General features: G+C 58.8%; 1 protein-coding gene across 2 annotated transcripts; it reads right to left on the reverse strand.

Moving 5' to 3' along the window:
• Positions 1 to 8,344: 8,344 nt before the first annotated feature.
• On the reverse strand, positions 8,345 to 21,598 carry ENKD1 (enkurin domain containing 1). Of its 2 annotated transcripts, none has more exons than XM_073307215.2 (8): positions 21,527 to 21,598; positions 16,056 to 16,159; positions 14,775 to 14,999; positions 13,172 to 13,344; positions 11,212 to 11,373; positions 10,883 to 11,052; positions 9,948 to 10,084; positions 8,345 to 9,449 (listed from the first exon to the last, which is right to left on the reverse strand). In XM_073307215.2, exons 2-8 carry the CDS (start codon positions 16,138 to 16,140, stop codon positions 9,289 to 9,291), a joined length of 1,113 nt encoding a protein of 370 aa, XP_073163316.1. In that variant the 5' UTR covers positions 16,141 to 16,159; positions 21,527 to 21,598; the 3' UTR covers positions 8,345 to 9,288. The 2 variants fall into 2 exon arrangements, with proteins under 2 accessions (XP_073163316.1, XP_073163317.1); XM_073307216.2 differs by having other exon boundaries at positions 9,346 to 9,466.
• Between the last annotated feature and the right edge of the window lie 892 nt (positions 21,599 to 22,490).

Genomic DNA, 22,490 nt, shown 5'->3' on the forward strand with positions numbered 1-22,490 from the left:
CCCCACTCCCAAGCCTGGGTAACTAGGGAGGGCGGGCGGAAATGCTAGTGACTCCAGCCCTGAGTGCTCCTGGCCCGTAACATGCCGAGCAGGGAGGGGTTGGAGCCTGCCTGGCCCTCGGGGCATCAGTGCGGCCGCTAACACCCCATGGGCAGGGCTGCCCCCTAAGGAGGGGAATGGCGCCTCCCCGGTCCCCGCCTCTCTGCTGGGCAGTGGCTGCGCCCTACAGACCACGGGGGCACGTTCCAGACCAGGTGAGTGCTGCCCAAGGCACGCCCCCCCTCCATCCCACGGACGTCCCCTGGGCACAGCCCTGGGCAGCACTCTGCCCCACGGCGCAGGACTTCCGCCTCCCCAGCTGCGAAAGGGTTAACACCCACCCGCCGGGCCTGGGTGCCATTCAGCATGAGGGCACTGGGGTCTGCCAGCCCCCGTGCCCTTCCCCCACTGGCTCAGGAGCCATAAATCACTACCCCCTGTGCAAGGATGTGGCATGAATCACACCACAAGGCCCTGAGGTGCCAGTCGGAGATGGGCGCCTTCCCCAGCAGGGCAGGAGATCCTGGAACTCGCCTCTCCCAGAGGTGCTGGCATGGGGCCGGGCCCTGCTTCTTGGGGCCCTCCCCGTGGTAAGCAGCCGTTCCCTGGCCCTCTGGGCCCAGCGGCCGCTCCTCCCTCCAGCCCTAGGCTTCCCAGGCCCTGCGCTGCCCAGCCCGCTTGAGTGCAGTCCTGCCAGGAGCAGCCCCCGGCCCCTGCCATGGGCCAGAGCCGGGGAACGGGGTGAACCTGCCCTGGAGAATCCCAGCTGCAGCCCAGGAACAAACTCCTGCCAGGGCCGTGCACTGGGCTGGGGCGCCGTTGCCTCCCCCTGGGGGGACAGAGAGCTGGGGCCCCTCCATCCTGCCCTGGTATCCCCCCCCCGCGGGCCGGCCCCCGGCAGGAGGACTCCTGCTGTGACTAGCAGGACATGGATTAGCTGTGCCCAGGCAGCCCTCGGCCCCGGGCCAGCAGGAATCCACGGCTGCCTCAGCATTTCCTTGAGGCAAAGCTCATCTCGCCACCTGCCCAGGCAGCTCCCAGTGGCTCCAGGTCAAACTGTGAGCGCCGCGTGGGGGGGCTAACGCTGCCCGGGTGGCTGGGCTCTGCCAGGCCAGCAGAGCCTCTGCCACAGGCGTCTTGGGGGTGCCCTTCCTTGCTGCCCCCTCCCTCCCCGCACCGACCCTCAGAAATGCCCAGGGGCCAGGCCTCACTGGGTGGTGCCAGGTGAGGGGGGCCTTGCCCATTTCTGCCGCAGAAGGACACTCAAAACGCTCAGGCCAAAGGCTTAGCTGGGCCCCAGCTCGGCTGCCTCCCCCCACTCTTGGGCGACACAAGTCGTGAGGGGCGAGGCCGGGCTGGCTGCAGGGAGCCGGGCAGAGGGACATGGTGGCAGTGACCCCTTCCCCCAAGGCGTGAACCTGTGTTCTCGGGGGGAGACCGTCTGCCGGGGGGAGTCACATGGCGCAGGGCGTGCCTCGAGCAAACCATGCCGTGGCACCAGCCCCACGAGCCCCAGACCTGTGCTCAGCTCCCAGGTGTTCCCGGCCCCCCCAAACCAACCCCCTCAGAGCAGCCTTCATCTCCCTCCCCCGAAACGCCTCTCACCTCATCTCGGCCAGCCCCCAGGTGCCCCGGTGGAGCTAACGGTGCTGCCCAAGGAGCACGGCCCAGGAATGAAGTGGGGCCCTGGCTGGTTCTGGGCTGAGCGCTGGCCACGGGCCTGGGGTGCGCCAGGTGGGATTCCCAGGCATTAGTGCAGCATGGGACCGTCAGCCTCCAGCGCCGGCCACAGGGGGTGAAGCCAAGGGCTCTGCAGGCCTTAGCACAGCTGTAGGCAGCAGGGCCCCCTCGCTTGCTCCAGAGCTGAGCTGGGCCCCAGGCCTGTGCTGCACTCGTTTTACCACCACGGTGGCAGCCCTCCCTGGCTGCCTGCCATGGGGGTAATGCACCCACAGGCCCCACCACGGACAGACCCTGGGGCCATGCTTGCGAGGCCAGGGAGGCCCTGGGTCCCAGCTGGCCCTGGGGGCTGAGCACTGCATAGTGGGAGCAGGAGCCTGCCTCTGAAACAGGTCGCAGCCAGCTACGCGCCCTGGCCCGCCCGGCTGGCCCTAAGGTTACTACCTTGGAAAAGGAAAAAAACCAAAACCTCCCCCACTCCCCAAACACACACACACACGGCAACACTGCAAACCCCCCCCCCCAACAGCCACAAACACATCTCGCTAAACAAACGCATCTGGCTGAGATGGCTAACGGCGCCCGGCCCCTCATGCACGTGGCTCCCGGGCAGGGCGCTTGTGGGCAGGCCAGCTGCTGTACTGGCAACAGTTGGATCTGTTAGCGCGGGACCGCTCAGCATCTCTAGCTGGCCACAGAAACGTTTACCGTTAGCCCAGTGGCTTGGGCTCACACGGCAAAGCGTTAGACCCACATTAAAAAAAAAAAAAAGCACCCGGCCGATTAAGTTAGTTTTCTGACAATGCAAATCCATCCGGAGGGCTGGGACTGGCGTGTGTGTCCACACAGCCCCAGTGCACTAGGGGCTGGCCAGACCAGGGAGCACCTGTGTAATACAGCTGATGGCGAAGAAGGGCAGACGCTCCCTGCCTGCCTGGCTGGGGAAGAGACCCAACAGCCGCTCCAGCCCCCATGTAGCGGTGTCATCCCGAGTGTCCTGCCTGGCCTCGCGAGTGCAGCAGGGCACCCAGGGTGTGTGCATGTGTATCCAGAGTCCGCGGGCCCTGCCTGGGTTTCCCGCCAAGGCAACCCAGTTCCGGCAGCCAGCCCCGCGCATGTAGGCGGGGAAGGGGCAGCAGGCCGCACTGCAAATCCCCTGCAGGAGCCGGAAAGCCAGCGGGGTTGAGCCAGGTACAGGCACGCGGCTGGTTTCAGTGCTCACGGGCTGTGTGCTGCAGGGAGGGGCTGCCCTGGCCAAAGGCACATCCCAGCTTCTCCCCGGCCCCGGAGCCAGTGACATGCTCTTGCTGCTCAAGGAGCGTGCGGTGCTGCAGCAGCCAGGAGCCCCCATGGGCCCTGTGCCGCGCCGGGTCTGGGTACAGGGCTGGACAAGCAGCGGGGCTGTAGGGCAGGACGAAGGGGTCTCAGCAAAGCTAGGTCGGGCCCCAGCATTGACGGTGCAGGGGGTGGGGGGGGCCGCACCAGACTAATGCTGGCTGTGGGGCAGCAGTGCAGGCAGCTAGCCCAGCCCCCAGGCTCCTACCCCCGGCCTGTTCTAACCGTGTCTCGCTCATACAAACATGGCTCCCCCTCCAGGAAAGCCCCTGCCTTTCCCTGGGGCAGGCACCAATATGTGGGGGGGGGAGGGAGGGGAGAGGCGGTCTGGGAGAAGCATGGGTCTCTCACATGCCTGGGGCTGGAAGATGCAAGCCAGGTTGGCCCCAGCCTGCTGCTGGGTTAGCCCCTATGTGCGCTGAGGCAGATGAGTTGGAGAAAGCTGACATCAGAGAGGAGAGGCAAGAGGGTATGGGCAGCTGCTACACGGCTAGGGCTAGATACCAGTGGGCTGACTGGGGCTGCCACAGCTGAGAGTTTCTAATCAATACCAGGTCCTCAGTGGGGCCACTAAGGCAGATACCTCAAGATCCAGCAGGCCCAAGGGACCAGCGCAATGTCCAGGGCACATGTGTGGTTGGCAGCTCAGCCCAACCTGTAAGAAAAATCAAGCTTATCCACAAAGAGTTCTCCAGCCGCCCAAACTGGGGCCTCGGTCCGCAGGAGAATGAACAGAACATTCTGCCAGAAACAGAAGGATGGGGCCAAGGCGGGCGGCACCAGGAGCAGATCCCTTGCGGATGGCGGCACCCTGCCCTCCAGGGGCTCAAGAGTGCTGACATCAGGGCAGGCTGTTACGAAACAGGGCAGAAGCCCCAAGCTGGCCAGAAGCTCTATACTTGGATTTCACCAAAGTACCCAGTGTAAACGCCTCAGGCACTAACAGTCACAACAGTCCCCTTTGGGCACGCCGATCTGCCTTGGCACCCAGGTGAGTAGCTGTGTGATAGATGCTCCCTTATACCAGCAATATCCAGGTTACTTCCAGACCCAAAGACTAGTCACTTACCCCACGTCAACTGCACCTTAGATCTCACACCAAAGACAATGCTTGTAGCAAATCCTATCATAAACTTATATACAGATTTATTAACAGGAAAAGGAAATGAGAGTCATTGACAAGGCTAAAGCAGGTAAACATAGGCCTAAAGAACATACAGAACTTGCTTATTACAGAAATGTCTATTACCTTTGGAAACTGAAGCCTGGAACTCATTTGTGCATCTAACTCAGGCTAAGCACTGGGGATCTCTCGCTTATGCCTAGAAACCTGGCCCCCAGTGTCCAAGCAACATAGACAACCAGTTCCTCCGTGTTAGGGGTTTTTAACGCCTGCCCTACTCCTGCTTTGAACTGCAACTTCAGCTGATGGGAGGAGTTCCCTTGCAAGACTACTCTTTGTGGGGGTGGGAGTCAACAATACAGTCCTTTGTCCTCTTTCATGTGTCCCACTGCTGTCAGCTGGTGTTGAGGGGCCTTCCTTGGAGGGCAGGCTGGAACACCTCCTGTTGGAGACCAGCACTTCACGCTCATTAATGGGGCTCGCTCCTGGCTGGTGATTTACACAGGCTCATAATACAACTGCTCAAACATGACCTTACAGTGTGGAAAGCAGCTGTTATCAGTGAGCTTAACGCAGGCAGCAACTCCCAAGCATTCAATAAAGTCTAACCCCTGAACATGCTAATACCTCTTTGAACAATATTAACACACAGAGGCGCCAGACTGATCCCAGCACGGTCTCTGTCCACGTTCAATGGAGGCATGAGCCGGCACCTGGTCTGCCAACATCACAGATGGTTCAGATTGACACTGCGTCACGGGAGAGCTCACAGCTAGTATTCTGTGCTAGAGCTCACATTCTGTGCATCCGATGAAGTGGGCTGTAGCCCACGAAAGCTTATGCTGTAATAAATTGGTTAGTCTCTAAGGTGCCACAAGTCCTCCTGTTCTTTTTTTCTGTTCACCACAGCTAGCAGGTGACTTCCGGGAACCCGGAAGCAGAACGGCCAAGTGATTGCCTCTAGGAGCCTCCCTGTTCCACAAGCAAAGGAAAGCAGAAGATGCTGGAAGTGACCTGCTGGCTAGATAAGTGGGGTCGCGTGGAAGGGTTTGGTTTACTGGAACATTGGTCCACCACCTACGGGGTGAGGAGGCTGTATAGTTTGGATGACCTCCCCTTCAGTAGACAGGAAACCAATCAGTTCAGGGATAGGCTGACTACAGTAGTCTGGAGGGTGTTAAAGGGGAAGGGTAAAAGGGATGATCTGAGCGCTCATTTAGAACAACATTGAGATGTTGAGAATACAATTAACCAAGGAACCAAAGGACAGGAAGAGAAGAAATGCTTTAATTCCCTACACACTAACGCCAAGAGCCTGGGTAACAAACAAAAGGAATTGCAAGTGCTCATAGGATCATAAATTTCATCTCGCTGGTATTACTGAAACCTGGTGGGATGGGACCCATGAGTGGAATGTTAAAATCAATGGTTCTAACCTATTTAGGAAGGATTGAGTGCGCGAAAGGGGTGGGGGAATGGCACTCTGTCATGGAAAATGTGAAAGAAAATTATCTTGGATGTATATAGATCAAGGCCTAACAGATAAAGCACAAGATGGGGTATTAATTGGTGTCTGCTACAGCCCACCAAATCACAGCAGGGACCAGCACGAGTGGTTCCCTAGGCACCGACCTCTAACGTAGAAAAAAGTGCCATGTGCCACTTCAACCTGCGGGACACACGCTGCAAGGCTCCTGGTGCCACACTAAACCACGCTTGGCACTTCTAACCATAAACAACTATTTCCAAACTCAAACACTGTTGCTTCTAATACAGGGAAATTCTATATTAGACCTTGTCCGAATAACTAAAGAGGAACTGATCACAGAACTAAAAAAGAAGGACTCATGATTTGATCACATTTATAGTGTGCAAACAGAATAAAGTCCACAACAGAGACAGACAGACAGATAGATTAGAGACGCACACACACTTGGTGCTTCAAAAGGGCCAATTTCACAAAGCTAAAAACAGTTAGAAGCCAAATCAGCTGGGAGGACGAATTTAATCTGAACAATGTGAATGATAATTGGGAATTGTTTAAGAACACTTTACTAGATGCCCAAAAAGCCATACTTGAGGGAAAAGGCCATATTGGTTAAATCAACCTGGCTTAGAGGGCAAGTGAGGGTAGCTATAAAAAATAACCATGGAAGACAGGGGAACTTGCTAGTAATTAATATAAAGTTAGAAACTAGGAATTGTAGAAAATTGATAAGGGAAGCAAAGGGACACAAGCCAAAATCTATGGCCAGCAGAGTTAAGGACAATAAGGAGGAGTTTTTTTAAGGTATATTAGGAACAAAAAGAAGCCTAACAATACACAAGGGGGCCATACTGCACAATTACCCAGCTGGAGTTGCTCCTTTTCCAAATTTAGCACTAGTTGGCTGATGTATTGCCCAGGGCCTTGGAGCATCAGACTGGAATGCAGCAGGGTGGATGTTCCCCCAGCCTGCCCCTGGGCCCAGTGAGGGGGAAATTCTGCCATCCTGAGCTGGCAGCAGGTCATGCTTCCCTTGCACAGGGGTAATGATGGACTGTGGGGAATCCAGTCTCGAGAGCCCAGCATTCACCCATGCGGCAGTCTCCTCCTGACACATGCGGAGCTGTGAGATTCCTGAGCCGGGGACATTCCCCTGCTGGTTTCCCCCAGCAGCACAGAGCAGCCACAGGGCAGCATGAGCTGGTGTTTGAGTTGCTTAGGTGGGGAGGAGCAGGTGTAGGACCTGCTCAGAGTAGGCTGGGAGCTCGACCGCCTTGCCCTGGCCCCATCAGTTACAGCTCCTCTGCATTCAGCTCCTTTACACAACTGTGGTTTTGCTGCAGCTTTTGCAACCAGTCCACCAGCTCTTCTGCCGTTTCCCTTTCCTGAAGCCACCGCCCCAGCCCCCGAACAGCAGGGCCCCAGCAGCCGACAATTGTAACAGAGCCCCCTCCAGCACATGCCTCAGCAGCTACGTTCTCCATTTAGGGGTCCTCTCCCCCCCACACACACACTTTCTGCCTGCAGGCACAGGGCCCTGCCCGCTCCCATTCTCAGGGCACAAGACTGGAGATTTACAAAAACCCAGGGGGCAGATTCCAATCCCACTCCTACCCCTGGGCCGGACAATTCTGCCAGCACAGCAGGAACTGCTCGCACTTTGAGCCCGGCTATTTTATTAGGCTGCGGGGCACAGTTTGGTGCTGCGGAAGGGATTCGCATTGACGGTGCAGCAGCACCCCCACCAAGCCAGCGTGGGGGCTGTGTGCCTGACACGCTGGTGCCTTAGCACTGCCTGCAATGGGGAGAGTCACCCATGAAGCAGGGGAACGAACCAGCTACACACCCAGCGCAAAGGCCACCATCCACCACCGCTGAGAGGGGCTGGACTCTCTACCCCTGGGAAGGGAAAGTCTCCATCTCACCCCCATCTCCTGCAGCCTCTAGAGCTCGTGGGTTACTGCACTGCCTGAAGCCTCTTTCCCCATCTTTACCAGCTAGCCCTGGTGGGAGCCTGGCTAGGGCAGTGTGGTCCAGGGCTTGCACATCACGCTCCCCCTGCTCCAGCAGCAAGACTGGGCTAGCTTCAGCAGACAGTGCGTGCCCACAAAGGCCTGGCCTGGCTTTCCCCAGACTTACAGGCCTTTAGCTGCTGCTCCTCCTCTGCCAGGAGTTTCTTCTTTCCTCCATGGCCCATTGCAAGGCAGCAGAGAGAAGCAGCACCAGCAACCACTGACAGTCCCAGACAGGAGGTCAAATCCTCAGCTGGTGGGATGGGCTGCTCAGCCTTAAGGGGCTGGTTCAGTCGCTGGGAACAGCTGGAGGCATCCCTGCCTCCCCCTCATGCAGCAGGCTTGCGCAGCTGGAGGACAGCACCATCTGGCACCACACGTGCATACAGCTGGATCACCAAGGAGCATGAAAGGTGCAGACTACCCAGACTCTGCCCCCCAGCACAGCACCTGGCAGGCTCCCCCCTCAGCCCCTGGGCCCCACTGCCCAGACACCAACCAACCATGCACTGCCCCCACCTGCTAGCCAGTGCAGTGCCCAGCCAGGCATTCCCCATCCTGGGCCCTGCCAATGCCCAACACTCGACCCACTCCAGCCTCACCTGTCCACACAGCACAAAGCAGCACCCACCCAGCCCTCCCCCTCACACACACCTGCCGCACACAATACCTACAAAACCCTTTATTTAAAAGCTGTCCAACACATCCCCAGAAGGGTTCCCAAGCTCCCCCCAAGTCCCCAGTGCCAGCTCCCTGCCAGCAGGGACAAGATCCCCACACCTGGTTACTCTGCCCCTTTGCTAGTCTTGGCTACCAAGCATCCCTAGCAGGTGGGACAAGCCACAGCTGCAGGGCTGCCCCCCCGGCCCAGGCAGATGGCCTTTGGCAGAGGGCTGCAGGGGAGCGGTGGCCAGGCCAGAGGAGCACCGGGAAGAGGTCCAGCCTGGGCTGGCAGGGAGCTGGCTCTCAGGCCCGGCTGTGTCACACCCTCCCCAGCAGTGGGGTGCTGCAGGGTTACGCTCAGACTCTCCCAAGCCGTAGAGCTGCCGAACTCCCGCCTTAAAGGATTTCCCTCCAAATGCCCACTGTGGCTCCCAGCTCCATCCTGGGAGGAAGGCAGGCCAGAGAGGGGGTGCCAGGCAGAGCGGCACAGGAATGGCTGCTCCTCCTTTTTCCCCACAAACCATCACTCCATATAAGCGAGAGGCTGGTAAGCCCAGTTGCACAGAGTGGCAGAGAGGCAGCTGAGCAGCACCGGGCCCGCAGCTTTCCAAGCAACGCTGCACAGAAGGTGCCATTGGCCAGTCTGCCCCTCAGGAGCCCCGCACCGGTCAGAGGCTGGGGCGCTGCCTTGAAGACAATGGCCCCTGATAGCACCCCTTGGGTTCGTTTGGTGTTGTGACCCACAAGGGCCCCGCTGCCCTCTGCCGGGGGCCAGCTTGGCTGTGTGGCGTTGGGCTGGGCTCTGGGAATCCCCAACGCAGGAGCTGCTGCAGCAGCCAGTGGAAGCAGATTGAGTTTGGTTTCCCTTCCCCCCAACCCACAGAGCGAAGTGACCAGGAGCCCCCGCAGCAGAGTGGCAGATCCACGCACAGCACAACCGCCCCCCTCTCTCAGGAGTCCAGCTTGATGAAGACCTTGGGCCGGGAGAAGATTTTCAGGGCCTCATCGATCTGCGACAGCTTCTTCTCCAGCTCCACCCGCCTCTTCTGAATGCTCAGGGTGTCGGCCCGCACCGGCAGCATCACAAGGTCCTTCACCAGCTGCTCCTGGCCTGCGGACGGCAGGGAGCTGGTGAGAGGGGGCACAGCCATGACTTTCCTGCTGTAGCACTAAGCACTGGTTCTCACTCGCCGGAGACCAGCTAACAGGCCATTATGTGGTCCCCAGAGCAGCTGACCTGCTACACCCACACAAAGGCCCCTGTTCACAGAGGCAGCATGTCACAGGGGGAAAAAGCCACCCTGCACTGAGACCCCCCCCCAGAACATTGTGTCCCACTCCGCGCATCACACTTCTGCAGGCCCTTCAGCTGGAGGGAGAGGGGGCGGCTGGGCTGGGGCGGGCTGGGCGTCTGACTGTCCAGGGGGGAGAGGGGAGATTAGCACCATGGATCCTAGAAGAGTGACACCCCACGGCCGAGGCTAGCGCTGCAGTCAGCAGAACCGTCCTCTGGCATAGCGTGTGGCTCTGCAGAGCCGCACGGGCTCATCTCTTCCCACCCTTCCGGGGAGGCCTCTCCAGCAGGCGCCAGTGGTTCTCCTCCTCTTACTCTGCTTCAGGTTGGTGAGGGTTTCCAGCCGCTCACTCTCTGGCATCATGGTGTGACCTGGTGGCATGTCAGGGTCGGGCAGGTTTCGCTGCCGTTCCTCCATCTCCCTGCGCCAGTGATCCTTCCGCTCCAGCAGGCTGCCGAGGGAGAAGGAGGGTTCGTCAGCACGTGCGGCGAGGGAAGGGATCCAGGAAGGGCCAGGTGGCCGGGGGCAAGAGGCTCAGATGGGACAGGGATGGGTGCCAGGCTCACCAATACTGGCCCAGCAGGAGCTGACTTGTCACCCTACTGAGCGACAGACTGCCCTGGAAACCATGGGCCTCAGTCTCTCCAAAGGCCTGGCACAGCACAGGCAGCGCAGGCTTCCCACACAGCATGGTGCCAGCACAGGGCCAGGGCCAGGGCCAGGGCCAGGGCCAGGGCCTGATCTGGAGGAATCAGCCCTGTGGCATCTCCACACAGCCCTAGGCTCCGGGCTTTGCTCGGTCCCCTACGGGTGTCGCTCCGGAGGCCCCACCGGCCATTGTTGGACATGCTCGGCACTTAGGGGAAGTGACTCAGGCACTGAGGAGCCTTTCAATGAGACTGAGGCTCCTAAGTCACTTTGGCTCCCATTCCCAGCAGAGCTGAGCACCCGCAAGGCAGCAGGAGTAGCTAACACTCAGCAGCTTCATTGCGCAGAGCCACCAGGCCGCGCTGCGCAGCCTTCCCTGGCCCCGCTGCCCTGCACACAGCAGCTTCGTCAGGGATTTCGTTGGATCCTCTTGGGCCAAGCTCATTGCTGGTGCAACTGCACCGACCCCGGGAGCTCACTAGGCAGAGTGGCGAAGGAGCACGCTGCTGCGAGAGAAGCCGCTGCTGTCCCACGCACGGCGCAGCAAGTGGGTACAGGCTTGCTCGTGACAGAGGCGCCGGCTGGGCAGGAGCCTACGTACTACTGGGGCACGTGGCCCTTCTGCTTGGCGTTGTACTCCTCCTGCTCTCGGCGCTTCTGCTCCAGCACCTCGGCCAGTGACTGCAGCGAGCGCGAGCGCCGCATAGGGGCCCGCTTGGCGGTGCGGGCATTGTGGCTGACGAAGTCGACGCTGGTGCCTTCTACCTGGATCTGGAAGGAAAGGGGGCAGCATGAGAGGCCAGACAGCAGTGACCCCCCTGCAAAGCATGGGGCCTTCTGCGGCTGGAGTGAAGGAACCTGTGCAGAGCGAGATGCAGGAGCGATTCTGGAGCACCAGGAGCATGGAGCCAGGGGAGCACAGTCCCTCACCTTGGCATCAGTGTGCGGTGCTCCTGCAGCCTCTGTGTCTGTCACCGCTCTCGTTTTGGCAGGGCTGGGCGACAGCGACCGGCGTGGCTGGACCCCGGAGCCGCAGCGGGAATAGGCCCGGAGGAATTTCTGAGACTCTGGGTTTGGGGGGGGAGAGCTCTCCTGCGAAATGCAGAGGGAGAGAGAGAGAGAGACACTACTGCTGGGACAGGGCAAACCACACGGCAAAGCCCCTCAGGGCCCAGGATCACCCAGGAGTTCAATGGTAGATGGGCGACCCCAGGCCCTGCTGCTGCATGCCACGGGAAGGTCTCCTCGAGGAGGCAGCCAGGCAGGGAACTCAGCCAGCAGGGGATACGCGGAGCCAGATCCTGCCAGTGAATTCAATGGCCTAATGCAGATTTACAATGGAGTGACACTGGAGTATGACACAGGAATCTGAAGAAGCAAACCCATGGGCTGCCAGTGAATTTAGCACTCGGACATACAGTGCCCTGAGTGCCCCCAGACAGGCCTAGGCTTCACACTGCAGCCAGCTGTGGCAGGGACTAGAATACCTGTGTGACAAAGTGGGAATTTTCTGTAATCTTTTTATTATGCCTCTGCGTGCTTCAGTGTCCCTCTGCACTTTGCATTGTCACCCAGTGGTTGCAACTAGGGCAGAGCGGGAGACTGAGGGAGGTGTCACTGGCTGGGGTGGGATGAATGGGGCGTTAAAGAACTGGCTGAAACCGACCCATATCAGTGGAGGATCCAGAACAACGGGAGCCCCAGGGGCCGAACGACTGACACCTAGCCTGGGAAATCTCCAGTTGGAGGTACACGTGACCTCCAAGTGGGTTGTCAGGGAAGGGCTAAGTGGTGGCTTTTGGGTAGACTCAGCAACTCTCTCTGGAGATGGAATTAACAGCACCATGGCTGGGTGGAGTGCGGGCATAGCCAGGACGGACCATGTCAACCTTCACTTCTCTGTGCTGACCTAAGGAATTCCCCACAATAAACCCGGCTCTGCTGTGAAAAGCCTGCCTGGTGTCACTGCAAACACGCCCTGAGAGCGCTGTGCCCTGAAGGGGACAGTACAAGCCTCCCACAGGAGCCTGGCTGGGCTGGATTCGCTGCAGGGAGCCACGGAGAGAGACAGGGGTCGCAGGTGCCCAAGGGCCCAGTTTCATGGTCACGGGCCTGTCCTGTGGAACCGTGTGGGTCCTGGGGGTCCGGACGTGGCATAGACCAGACCCTGTGATTCTGGGACAGCCTGTTAAAATGCCAAGTGTCTAAGTCCCGAGTGGGTCTGAGCTATTAAGAGCTCTGTGCCCTTCGGACTGAGGGGCTGGGTCACTCTTCCCTTTTGATCTGGTTTCATGCATGAGACCAGCGACCCACCTGCAGAGTGGGACAGCACAGCATGGCGTGGACCCGTCCGATTCCATAGGTGAGAGCTGCAGGGCATAGACCACAGACCACAACAGCAGCTTTCCAGGCAGCGCCTCAGCGATGCCGCCATCTAGTAGCGTCGGAATGCCCTGATCTCTTCATACCAACGAGTGCTGCGTCATACCCACCTGCTGGAGCAGCCAACTGCCATGGGGACATCTTCTGATCCCGTCCCACGACAGCCACAGTGCAGAACCACAGCGGGGATTCCATTTCTTCCCAAGTTGGGCAGTGGCCAGACCCTTCCCATCACACTGAGGCACCTTTAACCGGATGTTAGCCACTGGTCTCCTCGCCAGAGCTGGGTATTCCCGCCCGGGACATGGCTCTGCTCTCACCTCTGCAGCAGCATGGGAAGGAAACACTTCATCCCCTGTGCTACTGAGCAGGGCTCTGCAGAGCTACGCATGGTCTCCCTGCAAATCGAGCTGCCCTGCCTGGTATCTCCGGGACACGCTGACTGGGCTGAGCCTCCTGGCAGCCGGGGCAATGGACCATGAAGGGCTACAGGGCAGTGGGCAGGTACCTGCAGCTTGGCCTTCACCTTAGACTCCACATTCTCATACTTCTGGGACTTCCACAGGGCCTTCATGGGTTTGGGATGGCTGTGCTCCCGCGCCAGCTCCTTCTCCTTGCATTTCCTCTGGATCTCCCTCATCCGCCTCACGTTCTCCTTCTCATGGTCCTTGGCCTCTTTCCCTGCACGCCCCAGGGAGAGACAGCTTTTACCAACAAACCCTCCCGAGCCATAAGTGGGTGCCCACGACCTTTGGCACCAGAGACCAAGGCCTCTACCTAAGCTAGTCCATTCACTGCAAACAGCAGCAAGCGGTTATCCTCCCTGTGTGCCAGCCAGCAGGGGGCGATAGAATCATACCCACTGAGCCCCTTGTAAGCACACATAAGACACTGGCTTTTCTGGAGTGACTCAATTGTGCCATGACACAGAGCAACTCACTAGCACCCTCTGCTGCTGGCCCCGGGAGCGCTGCAGACAAGCGTCACACAGCCGATCAGTAGAGCCAGAAGGCTCCGCCACGCAGCTGGAGGTGGGACTGGTTTGAATCCTAGCTCTCGTTTGGGATCATGCGGAGACTGTCCCTCCCCCTCCACTACCTGACAGCCCAGAGAGCTGGGCCAATGCTCTAGCTCAGCATCGTGCCACAGATGCCCCAGCACCCAGGGGAGAAAACTACTGCTGGTCGCTCCTGCCCCAGGGGGAGGGTGGGATGGGGAACCACAGGCCTTCCCAGCGTGTGGGGGGCAGAGTTAACAGCAATGCCAGACTCTATGTTGGACCCATCTGCCCTTCCTGCCTGAGGGCCAACCAGACTGATTCAGAAAGGTCTAGGGTCCACAGTCAGTACTTTAGGGCAGATTCTCTGTCCTCAGCTCAGGTTGTAGAAATTACCCACAATCCTCCTGGTGGGGATTTACCCCAGACAGGGGAGTTTCCCACTGACATTCCCAGCTCCAGGACAGACAGCGGCTGGTGCACTCTGGCTGTCCTCTGCAGGCACAAGCCAGAACAATCTCCAGACTGCTGAGCTGGGGCAGCAAACAGGGGAGCCAGAACGAGGTCATAGATTCCAAGGCCAGCAGAGCCCTCCTTTGCAAGGCACTCCCCATGGCTGTTCTCACCATCCACGCATCTGGATAATCACCTTGAATCTACTTGGCTCTTGGCCTCCATGACTTCTTGTTGCAGTGAGTTCCACAGGCTAACCGTGTTGTGTAAAACACACTTCTTTTCATCTTTTCAGCTTTAAGTGTGCTGCCTCTCTATTGAACCACCATCCCGCAACCTTGAGCCAGGGTAAACTGAAGTGCTCCATTTGCTCCCAGACTGCCCCTCAGCCTGTCCTCCACCAGCAGGTCTCCTCTCCACTCTCCCTTCCTAGCCCCAGACAAAGGCCATGCTGCAGTTAGGGTGAGGCTACAACCTCAATAACCCCAGGGTACAGACACTGCTCCCATTGCAGCCCACCCAGAGCCAATCAGCCATCAACAAATCCAACCCTTGGCTATTCGGTTGGAAATCCCCACCCTAAGGCCTTGCCACTGCATCCAATCAAAGTATTCGTCCTGCCCTTAGCCACGGTCAGCTCCAGCTGCTCAGTTGCACTTACTTTTCAGGGGAGGCTCCCTGTAGAGAGAGATCCCCTCCAGCTTCAACAAGACCCCGACCGTCCCCTTCTGCCCCTTCTCCAGGATGTCCTGACCATTGGGGCGGATACGCGGGGCAGGATGGGCAGGGCGGGCACTGTGGCAGGTGGGGTACAGGCTGGGATCTGGGGCTAGAGGGCCAGAGAAGAAGTCCAGCTTCAAGGCATTCCCTTCCAGCCTCCCTCGAGCTAGAGAGAGAAAGTGTGAGAGTCAAGATGTACAGCACCACCCCATCGCTTTCTCCCTCCATGCCCCAGGCTTGCTGTGGGCTAGCCCCATTCTGGCCAAGGAGGGCTCGGATGAGGCTGGAGCCCTAGGCGAAACTTCCACCTTGCACTGCCCCGCCCCTGCAGCAGCTCCACGCCGCCCCCTCCCCTCAGCCGGGGGAGCCCCCTCTGCGGCAGCTCCCCGCCGCCCCCTCCCTCCCTCCCCCCCCTCGGCCCAGAGAGCTCCCTTGCGGCAGCTCCCCGCCACCCCCTCCCTCCCTCCCTCTCCTCGGCCCGGGGAGCCCCCCCTGCGGCAGCTCCCCTCCCCAGCTCATCTCTACTCTGCCTCGTCTCTGAGCATGCCGCCGCTTCTCCCACCTCCCATGCTTGCGACACCAATCAGCTGTTTGGCGCGCAAGCCTGGGAGGGAGAGAAGCAGAGTGGGGCGGTGCTCAGGGGAGGAGGCGGAGCAGAGGTGAGCTGGGGCGGGGAGCAGTTCCCCTGTGCGCCGCGCGCCACCCCCCACCCCCCGGTTACTTGCTGCAGGTGGCCCTCCCCGCGCCCCCCTGCCCCAGCTCACCTCCGCTCCACCGCCGCCGCCAACCACTTGGCGCCCTAGGCAACTGCCTAGTTCGCCTAGTGGTTGCACCAGCCCTGGGCTGGAGAACCCCCTTGCCTCCCCAGCCCACCTTCTCCTAATTTCCAGCCCCGCTGCTCCTAACATCAGCCTGGTCCTGGGAGTGCTCAGCATCTCAGAGGTGCCAAGCTTCTTTGCAGGCCCATTCCGTGCCCTTTGGAGCAGAGCGTGCTGGGTCTGCAGGAACCCCCAGCTCCTGCCTGCCTGCACTGGAGGACTTGGGGGAAGCCAGGCCAAAGAAAAGCCCTCTGGCCAGGCACCTCAACGGGCCACCATGCTGGCCCCCTCCATGGATCCAGTGTGACTGTGCCGCAAAATGGGACTACAGACGAGAAGGCTTTAATGAGAACAAGCCACCCCATGACTATGTAGGACCCCATCCATCCTCCACCGGCACTCACCTGACAGGGGGCGTTTGTAATAATCCGGGAACAGCGTGGGGTCGGGAGGGATGGGTCCTGAGATCCTGGAAGGTCCCTCAGACATCTCGGCCACGGCTCTGCAGCTGCAATCGACAAGCAGACGTCATTGGAAAGAGAAACCAGTTGGGTTTTTCCTGGGAATCATTTACCAGCCACATATTTAATATTTAAATACATCTGGGCTGCTGCTCTTTGCTGGAGACACCCAGCTAGGGAAAACAAACACCCACCCTCCAATCTGGACACTGACCAAGCTGCAGGCATCACTTGGGAACCCCACCAGGTAGTGAGTGACCAGAACGGCTCCCCCACGCAAAGCATCCATGTTTGCTGCTGTACTCTGCCAAGCTAGGAGTGGACGACGGGATGTATCACATGATAAATTGCCCTGTGCTGTTCATTCCCTCTGAAGCATCTGGCACTGGCTACTGTGGAAGACAGGATACTGGGCTAAATAGATCACTGGTCTGACCCAGTATGGCCGTTCTTATGGCATCTTCCCTTTGCCAGAGGTCGCTTGGCTCACGCGCTGTCACCGTGGGTTTTCTCTGCAGCGTGACTGTAAGAATGGCCCTATCTCACTCCCCAGGAGTATCAGAGGCTCAGCTGCTCACTGCAGGGACTGAGATAGGTACTTGCTGCTTTGGAGTGCGAGAGGGTTTCTCTCGGGGCCCCATGAGTAGAACTGATGGCCAAGGTTCTCCAGCCATGGCCGTCTCATGCTGCTGTGGGGCTTGGCCTGCTTTGTTCCATCGGAGGCTGCTTTTGCCCCTGCTGCAGCCCTGAGCTGGGAGCATGCATTGTAGCTTAAAGCCTTAGCTCCCTCTAAGGGTGCAATACCAAACCCTACCCAACGGAAGCACCCGGCACTTCCATTCCGGGAACAATGCATGAGAAGGAAAGTGCCCAGCCTGACCCTCAGATTCCAGGGAGTGGGCTGGGCTGGCTGCTTAGTTATCAGTTAGACAGATTTGCTGCAGCCTGACTTGGTCACACATAGGCCTGTGATGCCACTTGTACAGTCACTCTTCAGGGCAGAACCTCATTTTGCACCCTGGTCACAACTGCACCTGCTGGTTCCCTTTAGCCCCAAGAGCCGGTCAGGCATTAGATCTCCGACACGGGAGCAGCCAGCACCTCTCCCCTTGCAGCGCCGAAGGAAGCCCTCCAGAGAGCCCCATATCACCAGGGGGGACATGCGCTCACTCACTGAGACTCGCTCCCCACTCAGAAAATCATAATAAAACTGGGCCAGGCCCTGAGCCAAACTGAGCAGCATCAACTCCCTGGGACTTTGGGACGGAATCAGGCCGCAGCCCTGGATAGCAGAGTTTGGAAGGTTCAACAATCGTCACAGATAGGCGAGCCCTCCAGAGGGAAGAGTCCTTCCCACCGACCCTGCATCTCGGCACCACTGCGCTGTGATGCGTGGTAGCAAGGAGAGCACAGTGATGCTCCAGGGATAGGCAGGGTCATAGAATACCAGGGTTGGAAGGGACCTCAGGAGGTCATCTAGTCCAACCCCCTGCTCAAAGCAGGACCAATCCCCAACTAAATCATCCCAGCCAGGGCTTTCTCAAGACTGACCTTAAAAATATCTAAGGAAGGAGATTCTACCACCTCCCTAGGTAACACATTCCAGTGTTTCACCACCCTCCTAGTGAAAAAGTTTTTCCTAATATCCAACCTAAATCTCCCCCACTGCAACTTGAGACCATTACTCCTTGTTCTGTCATCTGCTACCACTGAGAACAGTCTAGAGCCATCCTCTTTGGAACCCCCTTTCAGGTAGTTGAAAGCAGCTATCAAATCCCCCCTCATTCTTCTCTTCCGCAGACTAAACGATCCAAGTTCCCTCAGCCTCTCCTCATAAGTCATGTGTTCCAGACCCCTCATCATTTTTGTTGCCCTCCGCTGGACTCTTTCCAATTTTTCCACATCCTCCTTGTAATGTGGGGCCCAAAACCGGACACAGTACTCCAGATGAGGCCTCACCAATGTCGAATAGAGGGGAACGATCACATCCCTCGATCTGCTGGCAATGCCCCTACATATACATCCCAAAATGCCATTGGCCTTCTTGGAAATAAGGGCACACTGGTGACTCATATCCAGCTTCTTGTCCACTGTCACCCCTAGGTCCTTTTCTGCAGAACTGCTGCCGAGCCATTGGGTCCCCAATTCCATTTACAAGCCAATGAATTATTGATACAGAGCGGGGATAAGAAGGCCTATGATGCTAACAGCTAATCCGCCTAAGCCTGCCGTCATGGAGGTACAGCTCTTACTGGAATGAGACCCATTAGCAAAGAGCTAATTATGGCCCCCCAGGGGCTAATGCAGCAGTGACAAATGCGGCGACAGTTACATGTCTGTAAGAGAGCATAAGGGCTTGTCAACACATGGAGCTATTCTGGAACAGCTCCAGCTGTGGACACTCCTACTCTGGAATAAGAGTGCCTTGTTCCGGTTTCGCTTCATCCACTTTCAAAACCTTGGCCTAGAAGGTCTCACTGTCAGCCTTTCCCCTCCTGGCAAGGTCCCTCATTCGAGCCAGTCCCTGTTCCATAAGAAAGCCACCAGCAGAGCAACACGCACTGTCAGAGCAAAGCAAAGGCAGCTGCGCACCGTTATCAGCCGAGCCCTGATAACGGTGGAAATCAGCAAGAGAGATCACGCAGCATCGATAGAAAATTTGTCACAGAGATTAACACAAAAGAACCGTGAGCAGAAGTACATTTGTAGCCTATTATGAAAGACATAATCCAGCGGATTTTGGAGTCCACTGGCCCCAAAGCCAGGAGGGAGCCATGATTCAACTGGAGGGCTGTGATAGCAGCAGCAGGGCCTCCCAAGTGAATTCAAAGGCCCATTTCAGACCTATCCCATCTTTCCCTTTCTATTCTCTCTCTCGAGGATTAAAACAGATGGAGCATTTCCTGTGCCTGGCCTTGCTGTGCAAATAGTCTTCCAAATGAGGCAGGGTGACTTCCACTGCCTGGAATGCCGCATGAGCTGGTGGCAGATCAGAGAGGGAAGGGGCAGGAGAGTGCCACTTGGAGCTGCTGGCATTACTCCTGCCCCGGGAGAGACACGGCAAATTCAGAGCCAGCAGGGAGGGCGCTGTACATCACTGGAATCTGAGCCTGCTCCCATCCACATCAGTGGCTGAAATTTCCCCAACTTCAGTGTCAGCAGGAGCAGGCCCGAGGCCGTCAGAAAGCAGTTCTGGGTGGGTTTAATGTGGGGGCAAGGGAGGTGGCAGGAAAAGCAGTTGGCAGGAGAGGTGGAATGGGAGCCCACCCTCCCCTGCCAACAGGAGCTTTCCCAACCCCGAAGTTATACCTGATGTGCAATTCGCTTCACAGCTCAGAGCTCCCATGACTCCAGCCTCATGTGTACAGTTCCCCACTCGCTGTTCCATGCAGAGAGCACCCAGACAGAGCAGGACTCTGCCTTTAACCCCTTCCTGTTGGAAGTCGGTGCTGGTGAGAGCTGTCCACTGCAGCCATGGAGACTGCAGGCCTCACTGTACCCTCTGCCCTGCCACTGGGCCTCCAAGGCCTGTTTGCAGAGAGGCTGAGGAGCAGCCAATTACGGCCAATTGTGCTGGTGGCTTTTGCATGGGGACATCTGTTCCCTAGGAGCTGGACAGGTCTCCACGCACAGGAACAAAGCCAGCTTAGCAGTTATGTTCTTTCCAACAAGCAGAAATTACACCCTGCAGCAACAACCTAGAAGGAGGAGGAAAACGGGGCTCTCTTCCAAAAGGGATGGTAGGAGGGTACTCAGGTACCTCCCTGAGAGGAGGCTGGGGAGGCAGCAGCATCCTCTCAATGCTGCTCAAAGCTCAGTAGTCGGAACAGAACCAGGTGTTCAAAGTCCCGCTGGGGACAGGTTACTGGTATGACCACGTAGGGGGAGCCCCTTTATCTGCGTCCTTTATTGCTAGCGCTGTAACCTCCTCTCGTATCTCCCACTTGGTGCTCCCAGCGCACGTTAGAACTATCAACCAACCTGCACAGCTCCCTAGTGGGGTACATTGGCATGGCTCCTCCTTTCCACACAGGGCAACTGAAGGCCCAAGAAAAGAGATTTTGCCGCTGCCACTGGCCAAGCCAGAAATAGAACCCAGGAGTCCTGGAATTCCCAGTCTCCTTCTCCAACCACTAGACCCCACACCCTTCCCACTGGAATTATGAACAAACAAGCTCCAGCCACCTGATTCCCACCAGTCGGCCAAGCAGCATCTGGCCAGGCGTCCGTGCAACAGCAATGGCACTGTGCTCTTGGCCATGTACCAGCCTTGGCATTTGTGCTTTATTTATTTTGCTGGCTTGGAGGGCAAACCGCTTCCAGGCAGAATGCAAACAAAGCTCCCCCAATCAACGGGCAACAAGCCAGGGGAGCCGGTTACTGGTGGGGTCAGGAGCCCTGGGGGAGGAGGGGTGAGCAGGGATTAGTACCCGTCTTTCGGTGTGCCTGGTGAATGTGGCAGAGCCCCCAGGGCGCTGGCCCCCCGCAGCAGAGCTCTGTGCTGGAGCATGGGCTAGGCACGGGGCCAAAGGGAGCCAGCCCCTGCAGCGGCCTGGGCATGCTGGGGTCCAAGCGGGACACTCCTGGCTCCACCTGGCTCCTCAGGGAGGAGGGTCCCTGCCCAGGGAAGGAGGGGGGTCAGGGGCTGAGCAGGCTTGGGGCCCCTGGACACTGGGGGGTCCCCCAGCAGTATGGGGCCCCTGCTCCGAGGCAGAGCCTGCAACAGGGAGTCTGTGCCAACCTGCCGGCATCACAGACCGGATGCCCCCACAGCGTAGGGGGTGCCCCGCCCTGACCCCCCCATAGTGTGAGGTGCCCCCACCCATACCCCCGACCCCCCACAGCACAGGGGGTGCCCCGACCTGACCCCCCCAGACCCCCGACCCCCCACAGCACGGGGGGGTGCCCCGACCTGACCCCCCCATACCCCCGACCCCCCACAGCACGGGGGGGTGCCCCGACCTGACCCCCCCATAGTGTGAGGTGCCCCCACCCATACCCCCGACCCCCCACAGCACGGGGGGTGCCCCGACCTGACCCCCCCAGACCCCCGACCCCCCACAGCACGGGGGGGGGTGCCCCGACCTGACCCCCCCATACCCCCGACCCCCCACAGCACGGGGGGGTGCCCCGACCTGACCCCCCCATAGTGTGAGGTGCCCCCACCCATACCCCCGACCCCCCACAGCACGGGGGGGTGCCCCGACCTGACCCCCCCATACCCCCGACCCCCCACAGCACGGGGGGTGCCCCGACCTGACCCCCCCCCCACAGCATAGGGGGCGCCCTGCCCCGAGCTCCCCATAACGCAGAGATGCCCCCCCTCATTCCCCCACATCGCCGGGGGGGCCCCAGCCCGGCCCCGCCCCCCACGGCGCGGCGTCCCCCCTAGGCCCCCCATGCCCGGCACTGACCGGCTCGCGCTCTCAGGCGGTTACACGCCCCCGCCCCCCCCAGCTTCTCCAAGCAACAACGTCGTCGCCGCCGCTTCCGGCCGCCGCGGGGGCTGCTGGGAGCTGTAGTTCGCTGCCCGGCCGGTCCGGCAGCGCCCCCTGCCGGCCGCGCCGGGCTCAGCCCAGGTGACTGACGCCCCAGCCCTGCAGGTGGAGTGGTGGCCGGAGGGGCCGTGTCGTGATTCGCCTTAACCCCCCCCGCCCCCAATTCCGTGTCGTGACCCCCCCATTCTCTGTCTCGCTCCCCTCCCCCCGATTCCCTGTTGTGACCCCCCCCTTCCATGTCATGATCCCCCCCCCGCCCCGGTTCCGCCGTAACACACACATAAAAGCCTTTCATCTCACCCAGCACAATCACTTTCCAACTTGTTGATTTGCCCAAAACGTTGGGAATTTTCACTTTCGCTCCAACCCAAACATTTTGCTTTTTTAAACAACCAAAGAACTGAAAAATCCATAATTCCCTCATTTCTTATCCTCCCCTCCCCTCCCCACTCCGCCTCATTTAGGACCCAGCAACAGCCAGTGCCCCTAGCTCAGTATGGCCCTGAGAATTTCACACGGGCTCAGCTCTGCGCTGATTGGGCTGCAAGTGGCCCACGGGCCGCAGATTGAGAACCACTGCCCTAGCTTAATGCACACCCCATACCCCCGTGAAATCTTACCATCTCCAGAGCTCAGCATGGTATGGAGAGTCATGGGACCTTTGGTGTTTTTCTTAAAGCCCCAGCTCCCAGAGTCATGGGATTATGACACACTTAGTTAGCAATTTTAAAAATGTCTATAAGGCTTTGGCTACACAGGAAAGCTGCACTGGCGTAACTAAAAGTGAGATTTTAAACTGCATTAGTGAGACTCCTACAGCCCCATGTAAATGCGCTCCTTTCAGTTTAGCTTAAATCAGTTCAAACCAGATTTATGCTAA

The sequence above is a fragment of the Lepidochelys kempii genome, chromosome 12 (assembly GCF_965140285.1).
Source record: "Lepidochelys kempii isolate rLepKem1 chromosome 12, rLepKem1.hap1, whole genome shotgun sequence".
NCBI lineage: Eukaryota > Metazoa > Chordata > Testudines > Cheloniidae > Lepidochelys > Lepidochelys kempii.

Coding starts and splice junctions, on each gene's coding strand:
- ENKD1 (XM_073307215.2), bottom strand. CDS start 16,140: ATGTCTGAGGGACCTTCCAGGATCTCAGGACCCATCCCTCCCGACCCC. Junction 15,000..16,055: donor TTACAAACGCCCCCTGTCAG/GTGAGTGCCGGT, acceptor TTCTCTCTCTAG/CTCGAGGGAGGCTGGAAGGG. Junction 13,345..14,774: donor CAGGGAGCCTCCCCTGAAAA/GTAAGTGCAACT, acceptor TGGGGCGTGCAG/GGAAAGAGGCCAAGGACCAT.